At 39.4% G+C, this 17056-nt stretch overlaps 2 protein-coding genes across 6 annotated transcripts in view; one reads left to right on the forward strand and one right to left on the reverse strand.

Moving 5' to 3' along the window:
* Window positions 1–17056, forward strand: part of LOC309719642 (transmembrane protein 132C) — a 173856-nt gene that overhangs the window by 7019 nt on the left and 149781 nt on the right. Inside the window, exon 1 of one of the 4 annotated variants that reach the window (XM_082555911.1) lies at window positions 2025–2615. The exons of the other annotated variants lie outside the window; for them this stretch is intronic. The gene's annotated coding sequence lies outside the window, so the exon portion shown is untranslated. Of the gene's footprint in view, window positions 1–2024; window positions 2616–17056 lie in introns of those variants that run through there. 4 annotated transcript variants of the gene reach the window in all.
* On the reverse strand, window positions 10004–12968 carry LOC309719340 (uncharacterized protein). Of its 2 annotated transcripts, none has more exons than XM_082555388.1 (4): window positions 12451–12968; window positions 11492–11647; window positions 11314–11406; window positions 10004–10530 (listed from the first exon to the last, which is right to left on the reverse strand). In XM_082555388.1, the coding sequence occupies exons 2-4, from the start codon at window positions 11561–11563 to the stop codon at window positions 10219–10221; spliced, it is 477 nt and encodes a 158-aa protein (XP_082411514.1). In that variant the 5' UTR covers window positions 11564–11647; window positions 12451–12968; the 3' UTR covers window positions 10004–10218. The 2 variants fall into 2 exon arrangements, with proteins under 2 accessions (XP_082411514.1, XP_082411515.1); XM_082555389.1 differs by lacking the exon at window positions 12451–12968 and adding an exon at window positions 11907–12278.

Consider the following 17056-nt stretch of genomic DNA (forward strand, 5'->3'; position numbering starts at 1 on the left):
AATGCCGAACGGCGCTTTCTAAACTACCACAGAATTTTAATTTTAAAACATATTAGTTTTGTCCCTTGAGCAGTTCGTTCTGTTTTTGTATAATCACCGTAGTCTGTGGATGGAACAACACACGCCAGCAAGTTTGTTGTGCGCTCTCATCTGTGACACAAAACCAATATGAAGCTGCATGATGAATGAATTATGGTGGGTGACAGCACCTTTCATAATTTCAAACAAAAAGCCTGATATGAGCCTTTCTTTGGATAAATAAATAATAATAAAAAATTTTTATCAGCATATTTATTATCTGTAAAGTTGTTCATGTTCCTCCTTTTCTCTTTAGCTTGACATTAGACAGTGCAGTGCCACGGTGACTAACTTTGACTAAAATTTAGTCAAATTTCAAAATAATGATACCGACAGCATGGATGTGACTAAAAGTCGCACATATTTTCCTGTTTTTCGTTCTCATTACTGACAGCAGTGACTTATAGTTGCTAAATGATTATTTATTGGCACAAAGGTGCTGTCGAGGGACTAAAAATGAGAAAATGCAGTTCAGAAATGTTAGATACAGTAGCTCAATTACAAAGTCACCCACTAGAGAAATATTACATAAACAGTGTTCACAGTGTGCATTCAAATTGGGGCAACTGGGGTGAAATAGAGTTTAAAGTCACTTTCAAATGTGTGGTGCTCATTAAATAAGTTGAATTTTTATTTTTATTTTTTTTGTGATGCTTTTGATTTTGAAGACAATCCTTCTACACACCAAAAAAAAAGGAAAATTGCTCCACAGAATGATCATTTGTTCATGCACTGCAACTCAGTTAAATGCAAATGACCTGAAGTACACTTTGACCATTGTCTAGATGGTACTTGGTGTAATTGGAATGCCAACGTATGTGTGCGTCCCCAATCAGTCTTGACACAATCACTGCTTCCTAATCAGTGTGAAAGTAATGGCCACCTCGGAGTACAATCAGTGTAGTTAGTCTGGCAGGAGTGGCTGTAACTTAATGAAGCCCCTTGAGTGAACGGAGTCAGTGGAAGACAAGGAAAAGAAAAATTCCTTGACTTTATGGCTCTGGCAAAGATATTGATGTTCGGTGGCAGATGCAGCAAAGATGTATTTTCACGTGACGCTTTTCTCTTGCTGTCCAGAAGCCTGAGGTCTTCATGAAAGCCTAGGGCGTTCATGAGAGTGGACAGTGAGCTGATGACGGGTGAGGGTTAGAGATGTCCAGTCACGGCGTAGAATTTGTGGCAATACTGAGTCATTGTTCCTTGTGGCACTCTGTGATGTCACCGCGGCCAACAGGGGCAAGGCTGGCGGTTGGCACATCCTGCAACGTGCTATCTGTGCCTGCAGATTCTCCTCTTAACCCCAAAGCCCTCAATTTCACACAAATTGGAAAGAGCCACACCAAGTGGAGACAGAATGACCCCAATGATAACGAAGGATTAGCCTATTTTTTTTTTCAGTTTAATTCAAATTGGGAATAAAACTGTATAGATTTATTAACGGACGACTGAATGCTGACTTTTCCAGCCGCTCGGAATTTTGATTAGTTGTCATATCTTTTTATTAACCCTGCATTGCTTTATGGATGGCAGTGTTGGTTGAATTGAAATATCTCACCGCATTGTTGAACAAACATTTATGTCGTGCTTATGACTGGACTTTCCACCCACAGCAGGTCACGCTCTTTTCTTGTTTGGTGAAACACAATTAGGTCCATAAGTATTTGGACAGCTTTATGATTAAATCAAGATGTGATTGAGGTGCAGAGGGGTTAAACAAAACTGTTCAGGAATTACAGACATTTTTCTCTATAATATAGATTTTTTAGAGACGCAAAACTAATTGGACGATTGCATGGTGTTGCAGTTTCATGCCCATCCATGTGAGGCTTGTTCCCTTCAGTGAAACAACAAATTAAGGTGTTGTTTTGATTTGCAGATGTTTACTGGAATTTTATAAGCTGCAACTACATTGGGAGAGATTTTCTTGCAAGCTAACAGCTATCCGGTTGTTCAGTCTGACGTCACTAGCCGTGTCTGGGTCTAAACTCCGCTGCAGGTCCATATATCAAACAATCACTATGGCATTACTGAGAGTTGAAAAACTGTCTAAAGTCTTTCATCTTTAATAAAATGATCAGCGTTCTGCTCTACCAGGTGTAACAATTGAGTTTAACATCCAGGCATCCATGAAAACGGAATTTATGACATTTAACGGAGTTAGAAGTTAGCAGGGAGTTAGCTCGCTAGCTTCTATCTAAATACAATATAGCATGTCCTGACTGCGGGGTTTTGGAAACAAATTAAAACGTACAGCTCTGTTATCACTTCCAGCATAAATGAAGACAGAAAACTAAACAGCAGTGACGTTTGTAGGGTTACTGAAGTTGGGCTAGCTGGTATATAATGATTTGCTACGTGACCGCTAGCGACACAGCTATGTTAGCATAATATAAACAAGCTAACTTTTTTTCCACTCGATAAAAGTTAATGTGAGTGTTCTCGGTGGTCAGGAACAAATGTAATCGCATGGCAGGATGCTGTAAAAGGACCAAACTTCAGCCAGGAGAACAACTGAGATAATCCATCCACAATACGAGGTTAGTCATTCATATACTGCTGCATGGGCTGGGCTGTAGTTACATCCTAAGGTTTTAAAAACTGAGCTTAAATAAATGATTAGCGGTAATAAAAGCCGAGGGAGGTCAACAGTGGTCGCTGACTGTTTTAGGAGCTTTTTGAGATCAAATAGAAGAAAATACATAACATTAAACATGTTAACAACACAAAAGCCATATTAAACGCAGACTACTTTAGACCCGGAAGTAGGATTCGTCGCGTCATCACTGAACAACCGGATAGGTAACCCTTACTACCAGGTCGTATGCCAAGCCCTGGTATTTTTCTAGAAGTTACACAATGCCATTAAGTGAGTGAAGCAAGAATAACTTAAAGTTTCCTCCATAAGAGACTTAGAGGTGAATTATGGTATGTGTAATGGGTTAGAAGTTTAAAAATGTAAGCTGGAGGCGCATTATTGACTGTGCTGAAGGTGAATAAAACTGTAGAATTGACCCTAAACTTTATTGGCAGGCCATGTAGAGAGGCTAATATTAGCTGTCTTTACCTCCTTTAAAAGCCCAGCAGCACTTTCTTTCTTTTTCTTTTTTTACAGCAGTATAAGGATAAGTGTAACATGGATTTTAATTTATAACACCATCATCCCACCACAAATCTCCCCACTGTTATGTGTGATCATTTTACAATGATCTTGTCAATTCCTTGTGTTACAACAGTAGCAAGCAGCTGCCTTCTCACTTCAACCTCCTCCACTTCCTGGCTCTGATCCACTGACAATGATGCAGGCCTTGATATGATTCGTTCTGAGGACATGCTCACTATTGCTTTGTATAAGCCAGAGATAAGTGTAAGTAATAAGCACTTTGCAAGTGTTCTTTTTTTCCTCTGCTGGGCTGACTTTAATTACTATTGCCGCCTTGTTTCATGCTGTTTTTGTGCATTCTCGCTGAACCTTGAAGATTGTAGTGTGAAGGCCCTGTAATTAGATGTTCTGGGAGCATGGCAACTGCTAAAATTCAGAGTGATGTAATCTGCACTCCATACTTAATTGCTCATGCCATGTGTAGGATGGTTTGTTTAACCTGCAATAGTAAAGGAACCGCATGTTTTCTTTGCCAACGGATGCTTTCCAGAATAAGTCTAAATATGGAATTTCACTGTCTGGTTGTATATCTTACAGAATGTCTGTACCTAACACTTATATTGCTGTTACAGAATAAGTCTATTTTATCCTACAAACTGTGTTAGCCTGCATACTGGAAGCAACATTGCCTCTTCAATTATATGCATGCCAAAAATTTTATTGTAGATGATGTGGGCTCCCTTTAATTAAGAGGTGGGAGTCTCTCATTGTGCTTTAACATGTGCACCATCAACTTATAGCAGAGAAAACTTATATTACAAGTACTCTTTGTTTAAAATAGCAAAGGGGTCTTGTTGACAAGTTGCGGGACAGTGGAGCAGGAGATTTACAGACAGATTGGTGCTGGTCTGTTGTGTTGAAGAGAGAGCTGAGTGTAAAGGTAAGCTTCAGATTTACTTCTGGATTTATGTTCCTATCTTCACCTATGTGCAACAGCTGTGGGTAGTGACCGAAAGAAGAAGATTGGGAATTAGAGTAGCAGAAATGAGCTTTTTTCAAAGGGTATGTCGGTCAGTTATAGAGATAGGGTGAGGAGTCCGACCTTTCGGGATCGGCTTGGAGTAGAGTCGCTGCTCCTCAGCATCAAAAGGAGCGAGGTGATGTGGCTCGGGAATCTGTCTACAAAGCCTCTTGGATACATCCAAAACACCTAGTAGCTGAGGTCCATTTACTACTGGGAGAGACCATACCTCTGGGCTACCTTGTGAATACCTTGGTATTCCCCCCCGGATGAGCTGGAGGAAGTGGTTGGGGAAAGGGAAATGACATGGGTTTCAAATGGAAACACCATAGCTAGAAGTAGCCATCAGATGATGGGTAGACTGTGGTCATTAAGGGATGGACATGGCCAGCAACAATACTCAGATACTGGTGGTTAATCAATACTCAGTTGGTAGTAAAAAGAGCCCAAAATGTGCCAAGAAAATATTTTTCACTCCAATACCAGCATGAAGCATTGATACAAGATAGATCCATGCTTTTATGTCGCTCATCCTATCATCATTGATCATCATCAATGTCGCAACAAAACTCGAGACTCATCACAGCAGGCAGATTTTCTAATCTTCTACTGTCCAGTTTTGGTGAGCTGACGTGGATTGGAACCTTAGTTTCCTAACAGGAAAGTGACACCCAGTGTGTACTTCTGCCGCTTCAAGGTTTCACATGTTGTGCATCCAGAGACGCTTTGCTACCTCGGTTGTAACGAGTGTTTGTTTTTTTCCTGTCAGGTGAAAGTCTAACCAGTCTCCTCTGATCTCTGGTATCAACAAGGCCTTCCGCTTACTCGATATTTTGTCTTTTTGGACCATTCCCTGTAAACCGTAGAGATGGTTTTGTGGGAAGATCCCAGCAGATTGATAGTTTCTGAAATACTTAGACCAGCCTGGCCTCTTGCAAAACCACTTAAATCACTTTTATGTCAGCTTCTCATGCTTGAGTTGATCTTCAGCAGGTAGTCTTGGCCATGTCTATTTGCCTGATGCATTGAGCTGCTGCCATATGATTGGTTGATTATTTCATTACACCAATGAGGAGTTGAAAAGGTGTACCTAATGAAGGTACATCTGGGTGTATGTGCCATGATGGTTCGCCATCTTGACGGCAACCAGGTAGTTTTGAAACAAAAGTAAAAAGTAGCAGGAAAAGTACAACATAAGTAGAACGCACAAAACAATTGCACACGGCAAGTCTTGTACTATCTAGCTTTTTTTTTCATAGCTGGAAACCAATGTCAAAAGAAATTTTCAGGATATGGCCTGCAGATCGACAAAGGCAAGTCGAGTGAGAAATATGTCAGAAAGTATATGGTGAGCTGACCAGCAGATAGGTGGGCTGATCTCTGAGACATAAGCCTCTTGCGAATAAAAACAGATGAGAACTGAAGAATCATTTGGTCTTGCTGCAATATAACACAGTAGACAAACACTAAGAAAGTGAAAAGTTGAGCTCCTTTCTCACTCAAAAGCATACACAGGACATAAAACCTGAAAGCATAAGGAGAATTCCATCAATTATTTGATAAGGGATCTAGAGTCGCAGACAATTTCACAGAAGAAACTGGGAAGTGAACTTGTGATTTATTTTTGCTATACCGCTTCATGTTCTGAGAAATAGAGCCATGCTCTAGCGACTGGGCGGCGGCAATACATAAAGCTCCAGGAACCCAGTGCAGAAGCTGAGTTTAATCATATTAATGGCATTGGTATGACCAAATCAAGTGTGCACGTTTACACGCATTCTCCTACATGTCTGCTTTTATCTGCTGATAGCACTTTTTCCTGAATCCACAAATAAAAGCAGCGACATTCCAGCCTGCTCTGAGGCTGCCGTCTATTTAATTAGGTAATAATCATTTTGTTTGAACGAGACCCAGCGTAAACAATTACAGCTACAGGTAGAATCAAGTCTTGATTCATTATTCGGCAAACTGAGTCATGATGTACAGTATGAACAACTAAATGAAAAACAACACAAAACCTTAAAAAAGGGCCACGGCACGCCGGCAAAACACCATTGTTCCAAAAGCAATATTTGCTTGTGGTGTTTTGAATGCCCAGAGTGTTTTACTCCTATAGTGATCTGGCAACTGCGAAAGCCAGAAAATAACCCAGTCAGTTTGTTAGCCAGGGGACTGTTGCTTATGTTCCATTCGGGGCTTTGTTTTGCTTTGTTTTCTTTCCTTTGCGTTCGCTCTGTGCTTGTTGCTCAAGAAAGGTTTGTGGTTAGGGGTAAAATATACCCCTTCACAACCTTAAACCTGCAAGTTAAAAAAAATTACACTCACCTAGGGGATTTAAATTCAATGCCAAGGGACTCTTTACTTCCTGATAAAACCTGTGCACAGCAGCACTGCTAAATAGCATGTTTTTTTGCTGTTTTTTTTAAGTGAACCACTTAATTCATGAAGGGGAAACAGGCGTGTCAAAAAGGATGCAGTTAGACAGCCTGTTTTAGCCCTGCAAGTGCTCTAACCTCAACTGTCTTATAGATGAGCGACTCAGGAGAAGTAACCCAGAAAGTTGATAAGGAATAGGTGATAACATGCTCCTCTACTTCCAAAGAGGATGCAGCTTGTGAAATGCTTTTTATGCATTTTCTATGTCACAATGAATCACAGGTATGATATTTCTGTTTATATATATACAAATGCGTCCTGGTTAGTTCTGAGCTTAATGAGTCAGCCAGCCAAAGGACAAAACGTTCAGAGCACATGTTGGCTTAATGACAAATCTAAATGGCACAGAAAGGTATCTTTAGAGAATATGGTCACATTGTAGATGACTGCCATTCTCATGCATTATTCATCACCCCAAAAGAATAGCTTGGATGAACTAGATAAGTAAAGTATGTGTAATAATTTCGAGGATTAATTGAATATGCTGAGGGGCACCTTTTGCTTTACGTTCCTTTTTTCAGTAACAGTGTTTCATAATGCTGGCTGCCTAACAATGAAAAAAACCCATAAAATAAAATAAATAACAACAACAAAAAGCGGCACTTTTGCTCAGACCATTGAGGATTAATTCAAAGCGACTTTCAGTTTTGCCTCTAGAACAACTCTGCTTCCGAGAAATGTTTGTAGAATTAAAATTATAATTAGTTTCTATTTCTCCAACACATTAGAAAGCCCACTTTTTTTTGTAGCTGGCTTAAGAGGAATCGTCTAGTCTTCCTGGATTCCTGCACACTAGCCGGGAGTGCAGACTGGGTTGATGTCAATCACTGAAATAAAGTTTAGCTTGGCAGCTCTACGGGGAGGCTTTGAAACGAAATGTACCCCGTGTTGCTGATTTCGAAATATTTCTTTAAAACAAACAGATTTTTTTTCCAGTGGTGTGAAAACCCTCTGCTTTTCCCTCTGATCTTGTCTGAAATAGAAACATTTCTCTCTCCCCCCCAGTCACTTTAATTAATGGCTTTCTTTCCCTGGTCCCAAATAGAGCAATTTGTTCATGGAGTTAGTTCCTGCTTTGACAGGTTTTAGGTTAAACTGCAGATTTAAAGCCAGTCCATCTGAGGCGGCAATAAAAGCTCTTTTGAAAAGGGAATGAGGCAGTTTGGGGTGAATGGACACTTCTTATAAAGAAAAAAAGAGAACATGGATTAACAGTTTCAGAGTTAATGCAATATAACACACTCTAGCACTGACCTTGCTGTATGTATAGTACAGCAATTTGCATACTTCACTGCATAGGAAAAAAAGTGATATTCAGAGAAATATAACAGAGGTGTAAATGAAGGAAGTGTACTTACTGCCATAATTCAATGTGTTATTTGGTTGGCTTTATCTATGACCCTCCGTATAGCTTAACATAACTTGTGCAGCACTGAGATAGGCAGAAACGAGGGACCTTGAGCAGTTGCCAGAGGTGGAAAGGCAAAGATAGAGAGTCACATGGCATCTGTGCAGAGTGGAGCATGAACCACTGCTGCAGCTGTGAGATCCTGAACTAATCAGGACAGATGATTAGTCATCACTACATTGCATACGTTTCTCTGCATTAAACACTCACAAGCCAGAATTAATATGTAGAGTAACTGTTCAGTACACACTGTCTACAAACTGTCAGATCTCTGTGACGGAGGTTGACAGCAACACTCGAACAAACAGGACAGATGGTTCAGCGCAGTCCGTGGTGCGACGTGAGATTTCTGTCTTTCAAAAGATGCACTTTGACTTAAAGTTTGCAGTTGTTTTCCCTCAGTTCACACACAGTTTAACTCTAATTGAAATGGAAACCATTGGATTTTTCTGTGCATGTATCTGTGTATTCGTTTAATTGACAGCGACGTGACGTTGAGAGCTAGGCTGTGTTTTCAGCATAGCATTAGTTCTTGGCCTCGGGATCAGTTTCAGGCAGCAATCTAAGCAGATCAGCTGATCTCAAAGCCAGCCCGCATCATTTGAGGGCTCAGTTGATATACCTTTGCTCATCCTGCCACATGGTCGGATGAACTGCTTCTGCCTCGGTGTTTTGGCCAGCACCCATGCTGGTTTTTGAAGGCAAAGTCATCATATTTGGAAGAGAGTGGAGTTAAGCATGGTTAGTTAGCTGAATTCACAAACTGTACAGGTGCAACACACAATGCTGCTAATTAATATTAAGATAAAAATGATAGATAAAAGATAAAGTAATCAAATTTCACTAAAACAGAAGCAAAACTTTCTTGGTTAGACGTCCAGTTAAGTTGCTTGAATTAACTGAAGTGACGTCCAAGAGAAAGTAATTGGTTTTAGTATCCCAGCAGCTGGACACTTATTTTAAATCTTACTAGTGCACTCAAAAAAATAAGTCATTGGATGAACTCAATTGGACTGATGGCAGGTTTTCCACGTAATACATCTATTTTGGTCCAACCTAATCTACATACATCATGCATCATGACAATTCAATTAAATTGAGTCAGTAGAACACAATTTCGTAAATACTGCTAAAATGAAAAAAAGTACATTAAAATGATGTGAAAGGTTTTGGTTGGTCCAACTCAATACAATGTCATTCACTTGAGCTAGATTTTCATTGCATTGAAATCATTATTTTGAGTTCAACTAAATCATAATTTTCATTACCAGAAAACTAATTTAATTATTAAAATAATGACAAAATGAATTTGTTTTTACAACTCAGGTTTATTCACTTGAATTAAAAGCAGAAACAGAATATTTTGTAAATAAACATACATGTCACATGGTCAAATCAACCTTAACAAAAATCAAAGTGCTCACAAAAAAGTGCTGACGTACATTTGTAATGAATGTCAAATCTGAATAGCACACACCTCTGTACTACTAGGCAATACTGAAAACAAACTGGAATCTGTAAAATCAGATTTCACTTCAGAATCATTGTATATATTTATAGTGACACTTGCAAATTCACAATGATAACCTAAACATAAACATTGCAATTCACACCATAGTATGGCAGTCACTGAAGATTTGAAACAACCCAACAATACATAAATACACACACATATACATAAATACACACACACACATATATATATATATATATATATATATGTGTGTGTGTGTGTGTGTGTGTGTGTGTGTGTGTTTTCATGACGAACATTTTTCTGTTACCAAGGGGGAGGTATTTTAATAAAAAAAAAATCTTTCAACTTTACTTCTCCAAAACCAACCATGTAAACATTTACAAGCTTATAAGAACGGGAAGACCAACTTTAAAACACTGGAAGACACAAAACTTGTCAACATTTTTCTATTACCTTTGCAAATCCCAAAAACAATCAAAAAGAAAATGGTGGTTACAACCATGAAACTTTTTCTGAGCTAAATCCCCAGTCTTTTCATCCATCTATAGTAGTACAGATTAAAGGTCACATCACTCACAACATAACAGCAGACAAAAATAGACAACTTCCATTTGGCCAAAAAAAAGAAAGAAAAAAAGGTCACAGTTTGAACAAAAGATATAAAAAGGCCAAAATCAACTTTTGTGCTGGGTCTTGTTTGCCTAAGCAAACATCTTCATTTTCATTTGCTGCATCTTTGTACTGAGCCTTTGTCCATCCAGATTCATCAAAATCTTCTGACAGAACTCAAAAGTGTACTTGTGGTCATTTGGATAGCTCAGATCAAGTGCATAAATCAGTCCAAAGAGGACGATGAATGCCATGATGACACTACCGAGGTTGTTCATAACTGTAGTACCTTCAGTGACAACTCCAACATCCTCTGGCTCCTGAATCCCTTCTCTTCTGATGGTGTAAATACCCATGACAGTTGCTGCAGTGGACCTCAACCGTTCATCCTCAGTGGAGGAGGTCTGAAAAACAGGTTGTTTCAGGTTTAAGGGCTCTGTCACTTGGAAGGGGACATATTATGCAAAACTCAGCTTTTGTATCCTTTTGTGCTGAAACATAGGTCTCTACCGCCTCTATAAACACTCCAAACATAAATAAAACCCGTCAATCTGTTTCCTATCAATAGTTTGGGTTCAGGTATTATGTACCTCCCTTTGGGAGGGGCTTGATATAGAGCAGGAGCTCCTCCAGTGTCTATCAGTGTGTGTGTGTGGGCTGGGTCAATTTCCCTTATTTCATCACAATTGGGAACCTTTTGAAACAGCTTGTTTTATGCACATTATTCCTGAAACCAGGAGATTGCTGTAATGGCAGTGACACTAGTTAGTGTCTTGATGCAATCTGCTGTGTTCCTTATAATGAAGACTTTTTACTAATTGGCATAATAAACTGAACTCCACTGGAGTGTTTACTTTCTGAAGTGCCTTGAGATGACTGTTGTTGTGATATACCGCTATATAAATAAACTGAATTGAAACACTGACAGAAAATGGATGAATGTTTTGTCCACATTTACTGTGTTTATAGAGGCAGTAGATACCTACATGGCAGCACCAAAAGAATGAACAATTGAATTTTTGCTGAAACTGTCCCCTTAAAAAGTGCTCTCCAGTGCAAGTTTCAACAATGACTATTAAGAATAATACTATTTCACAATTATATTGTCTCTTTTGAATATATGAGGATTTTGTGTGCGATGAACCTAACTCAAATTGAATCTAGAAAAGAAGGTGTGATAAGCGTACCAGATACTCCTTGAACAGTAGGTCTGGATCTTCATTAAAGTAGATCACCAGGCTTTTAAGAGTATGCTCCCTCTTTATGTCGATGTCATCACACTAATGCAAGGGTGGGGAAAAAAAGGGTGAAAAAAATGGAATTGATTGATTGCATTTAATTGATGGGTTTATCATTAGTACCGACCAAACTACTGATCGCCATGATATCCTTGATCTTTTGGCCCTTTGCTCCTTTGCTCCCCTGAAAATTTTGCATCAGCTTGTCTGTTAAATTGTCCAGCTGAGCCAAGAACTTCGCCTGCAGGGGTTTTGTAGTGATCTGCAGGAACTCTGCATTCACCTGGAAATAAAACATACACAAATATAATAAACTAGAAGTTTAAATACAGACTGCTGAATCAACACACTGAAAGTTGCTAAACATTTGAACCATCAGTGAAGTTTGTCAAGACCTAAACTGTTTTTAGCTGAGTTTAGGAATATATCGCCACCTGTTGCTTTGGCATGTTCCTAGCAGCGTTTTCCTTCATTTTTGCGTTTACCTGTGGACGGGATTATTTTTTAAAACGAAAACGGAAAATCTCCGTTTTCAAAAATACCTGTGTAAGTGTGGACGTAGCCGAAATCTTTTATAATAATAAATAGGTTTGAACGTCATGGGAGTGCGCATTGTGCTGCCTGCAGTTACTCTTCCGGCCACATGGTTCGCTTTTGGTAGCACCCTCAGTAAACTATGTAGTGCTTTTAAAGACACCTCAAAACGATACTTTCTACTAGAAAATGGCATATAATAATAAACACAGAATACCATATTTTTAGATTATAAAAAGAAAACAGTAAGAAAGAAGTTAGCTATAAGACATCATCTTTCATTGAGCACAATGGCTAGCTGCTAATAAGCTAGCACACGCTCCGACTTAAAAGTTGGCAGCTACACAATTTCTCCTCTAAAACAAGGCACTTTTGAAAAGACCTGGCTATATTGTCAAAAACAAAAATAGTATTTAAGCAGAGAAGAGAATGGTAGCACCACCAAAAGTTCAAAAAACAACTGTTACAAGCTTCTATGATAAATAGCATTATAGATTTAGCTGATAAAGAAATACACAATTGGATATATGGAAAAATAATATGTTACCTTACCTGAAGGTGTAGTTTTATCCAAAAAGTACAGAGAGGCCAAGAGCAGCTGGATTCATTTAGGTGATCCTGAAAGAGCGCAAAATTTTCAAAGAAGGCGGACCGTTGTGTAACTCAGTAACTTTGTGTTCTTGTGACAAAGACTGCTTTGAGAGAAAATAATTTAGGTTCACCACACGAATAATAATTGCAGTAACGCTGGAGTGCTACATTTGCGTTGAATGAGATTAAAAATAATGTTTAAGCTTAAAGAGGGGCTTGAATTGATTTCTTTGAGTTTACAAATACTTAAGTGCAAAAATGTACTCCTCCTACCCCCAGTGCCCCAACAAACTCATTCATTTTGTGTTCAGAATCAGCCTCTGCTGGTTTTGAATAATTTTAGGTTTACACAAAGAAAATCAAATTAATTTGGTATTTTTTAATTGCATTTGTGAACAACTAACATAATTTGCATGTGTTCTTTGAAAGGAGGACCTGAATCTGTTTTTTGAGTGTGTGCAAATGAGAGCCAGTACTGTGCAAAAGTCTTGACTCACACTTCATTTCTTTATGTTTTGATAGGAAATTTGGAAGGAGATGTAGGGATTTATTGAAGCGTGCAAACATACATGGAAATACAGTAAACAAAGCAACAAAAAAAAAATGTTTGTTGAGTTCTAACAAGCTCAAAAGTCAGTATTTGTCATGACCACATTCCTTATTCAACACAGCCTGAAGTCTCTTAAGGCAGCTTTTTTGTCATTTCTTTAGGTAGTGTTCAGGAATAGTCCTCCTGGCTTCTTGAAGGACATTCAAAGCTATTCTTTAGATGTTTCTGCTTTTTGTTCCATTCTGTTAGCATTACCTGGTTTGGTAGAAAAAAACCTGTTTTCTATATTCAAACAAATTTGGAGTGTTTCATTGTGGCTGGATTTTCTTTTAAAATAAATGCAACCTTGTCAGAAAATCTAAATGTACTACTTTTCAAGTTTGAGAGGAAGCAGTGTTGTATGAGGAGAAACCTAAACATTCAGAGACGCTAGGCTACAAAACTCTTTCAGTGAATGGATTTTGGAAGAAAACCTTCTGTCTGTACTGATTTAATTAACTTGTGGATTTTCATATCATCTTAAGGTTCCGAGCAAACACCCATTTAAAGCCCTGAGGTTTTGGCTTGAACAAATTTTAAGTATCAACAGTTCACCGTGAGATCTTTTTGAGTGGATTGTGGTTGAGCTTTAAAGTTATATTTGCTGGATTTTTAAAACTTTTTATTGATATATCTTAACCCTGAGAGGTGAAAAGCGTGTTTTGGCTTGATTCTCACCAACTATCATTTTCCTTTTTTTTTTTTTTTTTTTTAACAGAGGCAGCCTCTCATTCCTCCCACTCATCAAAGAGGCATAGTACTTCATTTTCATACTGCAGTATCACAGACAGGCGTCAACACCCATAATCAATCACCATTGCTTGTGTGGAAAATTCCATTAATTGGCTTTTCTTTGGTCGCCTGATTTGGTGCAGTGTTAACATGATCACACTTTGAGAGGAAATTCTGCCTGGAGTAAAAAAATCACTCGGCTAATTGTGCCCAGTCCTATTTGCTGTGTAATTGCTGTATCACTTTTACCCTCGCTGTGCTATCTTCAGTTGCTGGCCAGAAAGTCTTTGTTGGATTTGTGTCCGCTTGTTTTTCTACCTCAACATTAGATGTTCCTCCCCACTCACAAAGAAGCCGACTGACTCTTCCCTGTGAGTGCCTCTGTAGTTAGCCTGATTTACGATATCGCTCCGCAATAAAGGCCCGTGTGAGGGGGAAAGATTCATTAAGGACCCCAGTTTATGTTTCGGAGAACTCCGGAGGGACCGTGGGAATACTGATTGGCACACAGATGTGCACTTGTCTCATCCCCCCAACCAAAGCCAAAAGCTCTCAGCCCCTTTCCCCTTGCACCATGTGCACTGGATTGCACAAAGGAGGTGCTGTTTGCTGCCTGCAGGATGCCTGGGATACTCAGAGTTCTTGCCACTCAAATTTGCACTCTCCTGCTGTGATAGGACTATTCCAGACGTATCAGACCTGCTCGCAGCACCTGGAGGCCCTTCTCAGCATCCTTTAATGACATCCCCACTGACCTTCCCAGCCACTAGCAGCACGACCTATTTGGGTTCATCTCTTCCATCCACAACTTTACCAAATAGGCCAGCGGGCACGGCATTGCAGTGTTTACTCTTCATCGGTCAATACTCTTTAATCCCCAAGATGAGGCTTTCTCTCATGAACTCAAAATAGCTCATCCTCCTCCCCAGTGAAGCCACAGGCCCATTACTCTTTATTAGCTCTTAGCGTCTTAAATGTGGCCATCCATTAGAGGAGTGGCAACAAACATCCCCAACTGATCAAGCTCAGTAAGCTGGCAGGACACACACGATACGCATTCGCTAATTTAAACTGACCCTTAATCAGGAATAATTATTGTGGAATGAAACAGCTTGTGTCCGAGATAAAGAAGACTCACCTGCACAGCATCGTCCCTGTGAAGATTCCCAAACTTTCCGCGGTCTCCATACCTCCCTACCCCATGTCTCTTGCTTACCAGCTCAGTAGTCTCCACAGACCTCTGCCTGAATGATTTCTTTTCTATGGAGGCTGACATGGAGTAATACCATACTGTGTCATATATTGATTCTTCTTCCAGTCCCTCTTTCTTGAATTTTGTAGCGGCTCAAAAGCATAAATCATCTGCAAATGATCCTCGAAGGAAATATTGTATTTATTATTCTTGACGCATGGTCACAAATTCAATAAGCCTTATTAATTGAACATGGTGAGAAATATGATGTGGGTAATTCAATGGGACTAGAGAGCTTTCTCTCATCCCTCATATTTAAGACTGTCCTGTTTGGCATTCAGGGCAAAGTCCAGGAATGATTCAGGGTCACAGCGAGGGTCAGGGAGAGTGTAATCTTAAGCCTCGACAACCGCTCGTTTTTGTGATGTGATTTACTGTTTTTTGTTCATTTGTTTTTTTGTGGAAAACCACATGAAGGCCACCAGCACCAGAAACCCTTTTGTATTTCACTCTTGTGTGAGGGATGATTAAAACGCAAGCACAGTAACACCAACTTCTCTGTTGCTCTATTCACTGTTGTTCAGTATTTCTGAAGCTTTCTGTCCTTGCTTCTTATTTCTTTTTCTTCTTGACATGTTTGACGAAGCCGAAATACAAGCAAGGCCAGGCATCCAGGCAGCCATTCACTGCTATGTCCACCCATATTATTACAGCCAGAAGTGGGCAGCAGGGACATGGCCTCACCTTTTCTGGTGCCCTCTATTGTGGCTCTTCATTTTCTCAGTCTCTGCGAGTGTGAAAGCTGCTCTCCGCTCCGCTACTCCTATTCCGGCTCTACATATCCTAGCATGAGCCCCAGTGGAAGGATGAGTGAGTTTGTATGAGGCGAGGTATAGGCAGGGTGCTGCTTGGCTAGTTAGAGCTCATCTGGGACCTGGTTTCTTACCTCTGCACAGCCATGCAGAGAGAAAAACCCTTTCCACTGGTCACCTTAGAAACTAGGAACGTAAGGTGACTGTAAGTGCAAGAGTGGCATCAGATAAGTGACAGCCAAAGCAACTGGAACTAAAGGTTTTTTGGAAAGCTACCACATGCCGTGTGTCGCTCACTGCCTCAGAAACTAGATTGTACAGGAAGTAGACCAGTTCAAAGATGATTAATCATTTTCCTATGAGTGAATTAAGGATTTTTGTCCAACATTAAGTTTATACCAAGCCTTGAGGATTCATTAATTGAATAAATAAATCTTCAATTTGATGGATTTTTAGTCGCATTTTGCTCAAAATTATTGCTAAAGTTTTGGTTTATTTTTTAAAATCCAGGCAGGATGAAAGAGGTTAACTAACTCGCGTACAGAGGAGGATTGTCATCACCAAAGCGATGCGTACCTAGAACCTGATCACCTACTCACGAGCAGACAAAAGGTGCTTTTATAATTTCCAATTAAAAACTCGAAGAGAAAAAAGGGATTCAGACATTAGAATTTAGAAGGCACTCTGTCTCAGCATAATGTGGGCAATCCTTTTACAATTTAATGCCACACAATGGGGAAATTTAATTATAAATGATGTGGATCATGAAGTGTGTGCTGAAATAGACATTTTTCTCAGTTGAATTATCATGATTTTTCTTTGTCTTTGCAGTTTTTTCCACCCGCTGAAACTTGTGCGTATCTCTCTTACCCCCAACCTGGAGAAAGAAGAAAGAAAGATGATTTGCAAATTTTATGTCTTTCAACATAACAATTCCAGGAGCGCAGTCACAGTACTGATACTCTAATAGCGAGAGCACGCTGTAATTAATGTGTGAAGCTTTTACTGTAATGTTTTACAACATTATTTCCATTCAGTTTTTTTTTTCTTCTGACCAAAAGCTGGAAAATGTGGAAATTACTCTTTCTGTGGCCTACTCACCGAGTCAGGGTTATAGTATTACTCCACTTCATGACATAAAAACCATTAAAGAAGACCTTACTGGAGTCTTCTTTTTTTAAAGGTTTATTAAAGTTCATTTGTAGTGCTTCCTGTGACTGTCACAAAATAGAGGAAGAATAA

This window comes from Aulonocara stuartgranti, assembly GCF_965226115.1.
Source record: "Aulonocara stuartgranti genome assembly, chromosome: 12".
Lineage (NCBI taxonomy): Eukaryota > Metazoa > Chordata > Actinopteri > Cichliformes > Cichlidae > Aulonocara > Aulonocara stuartgranti.

Coding starts and splice junctions, on each gene's coding strand:
- LOC309719340 (XM_082555388.1), bottom strand. CDS start 11,563: ATGCAAAATTTTCAGGGGAGCAAAGGAGCAAAGGGCCAAAAGATCAAG. Junction 11,407..11,491: donor TCATGGCGATCAGTAGTTTG/GTCGGTACTAAT, acceptor CCCTTGCATTAG/TGTGATGACATCGACATAAA. Junction 10,531..11,313: donor TACTGTTCAAGGAGTATCTG/GTACGCTTATCA, acceptor CCTGTTTTTCAG/ACCTCCTCCACTGAGGATGA.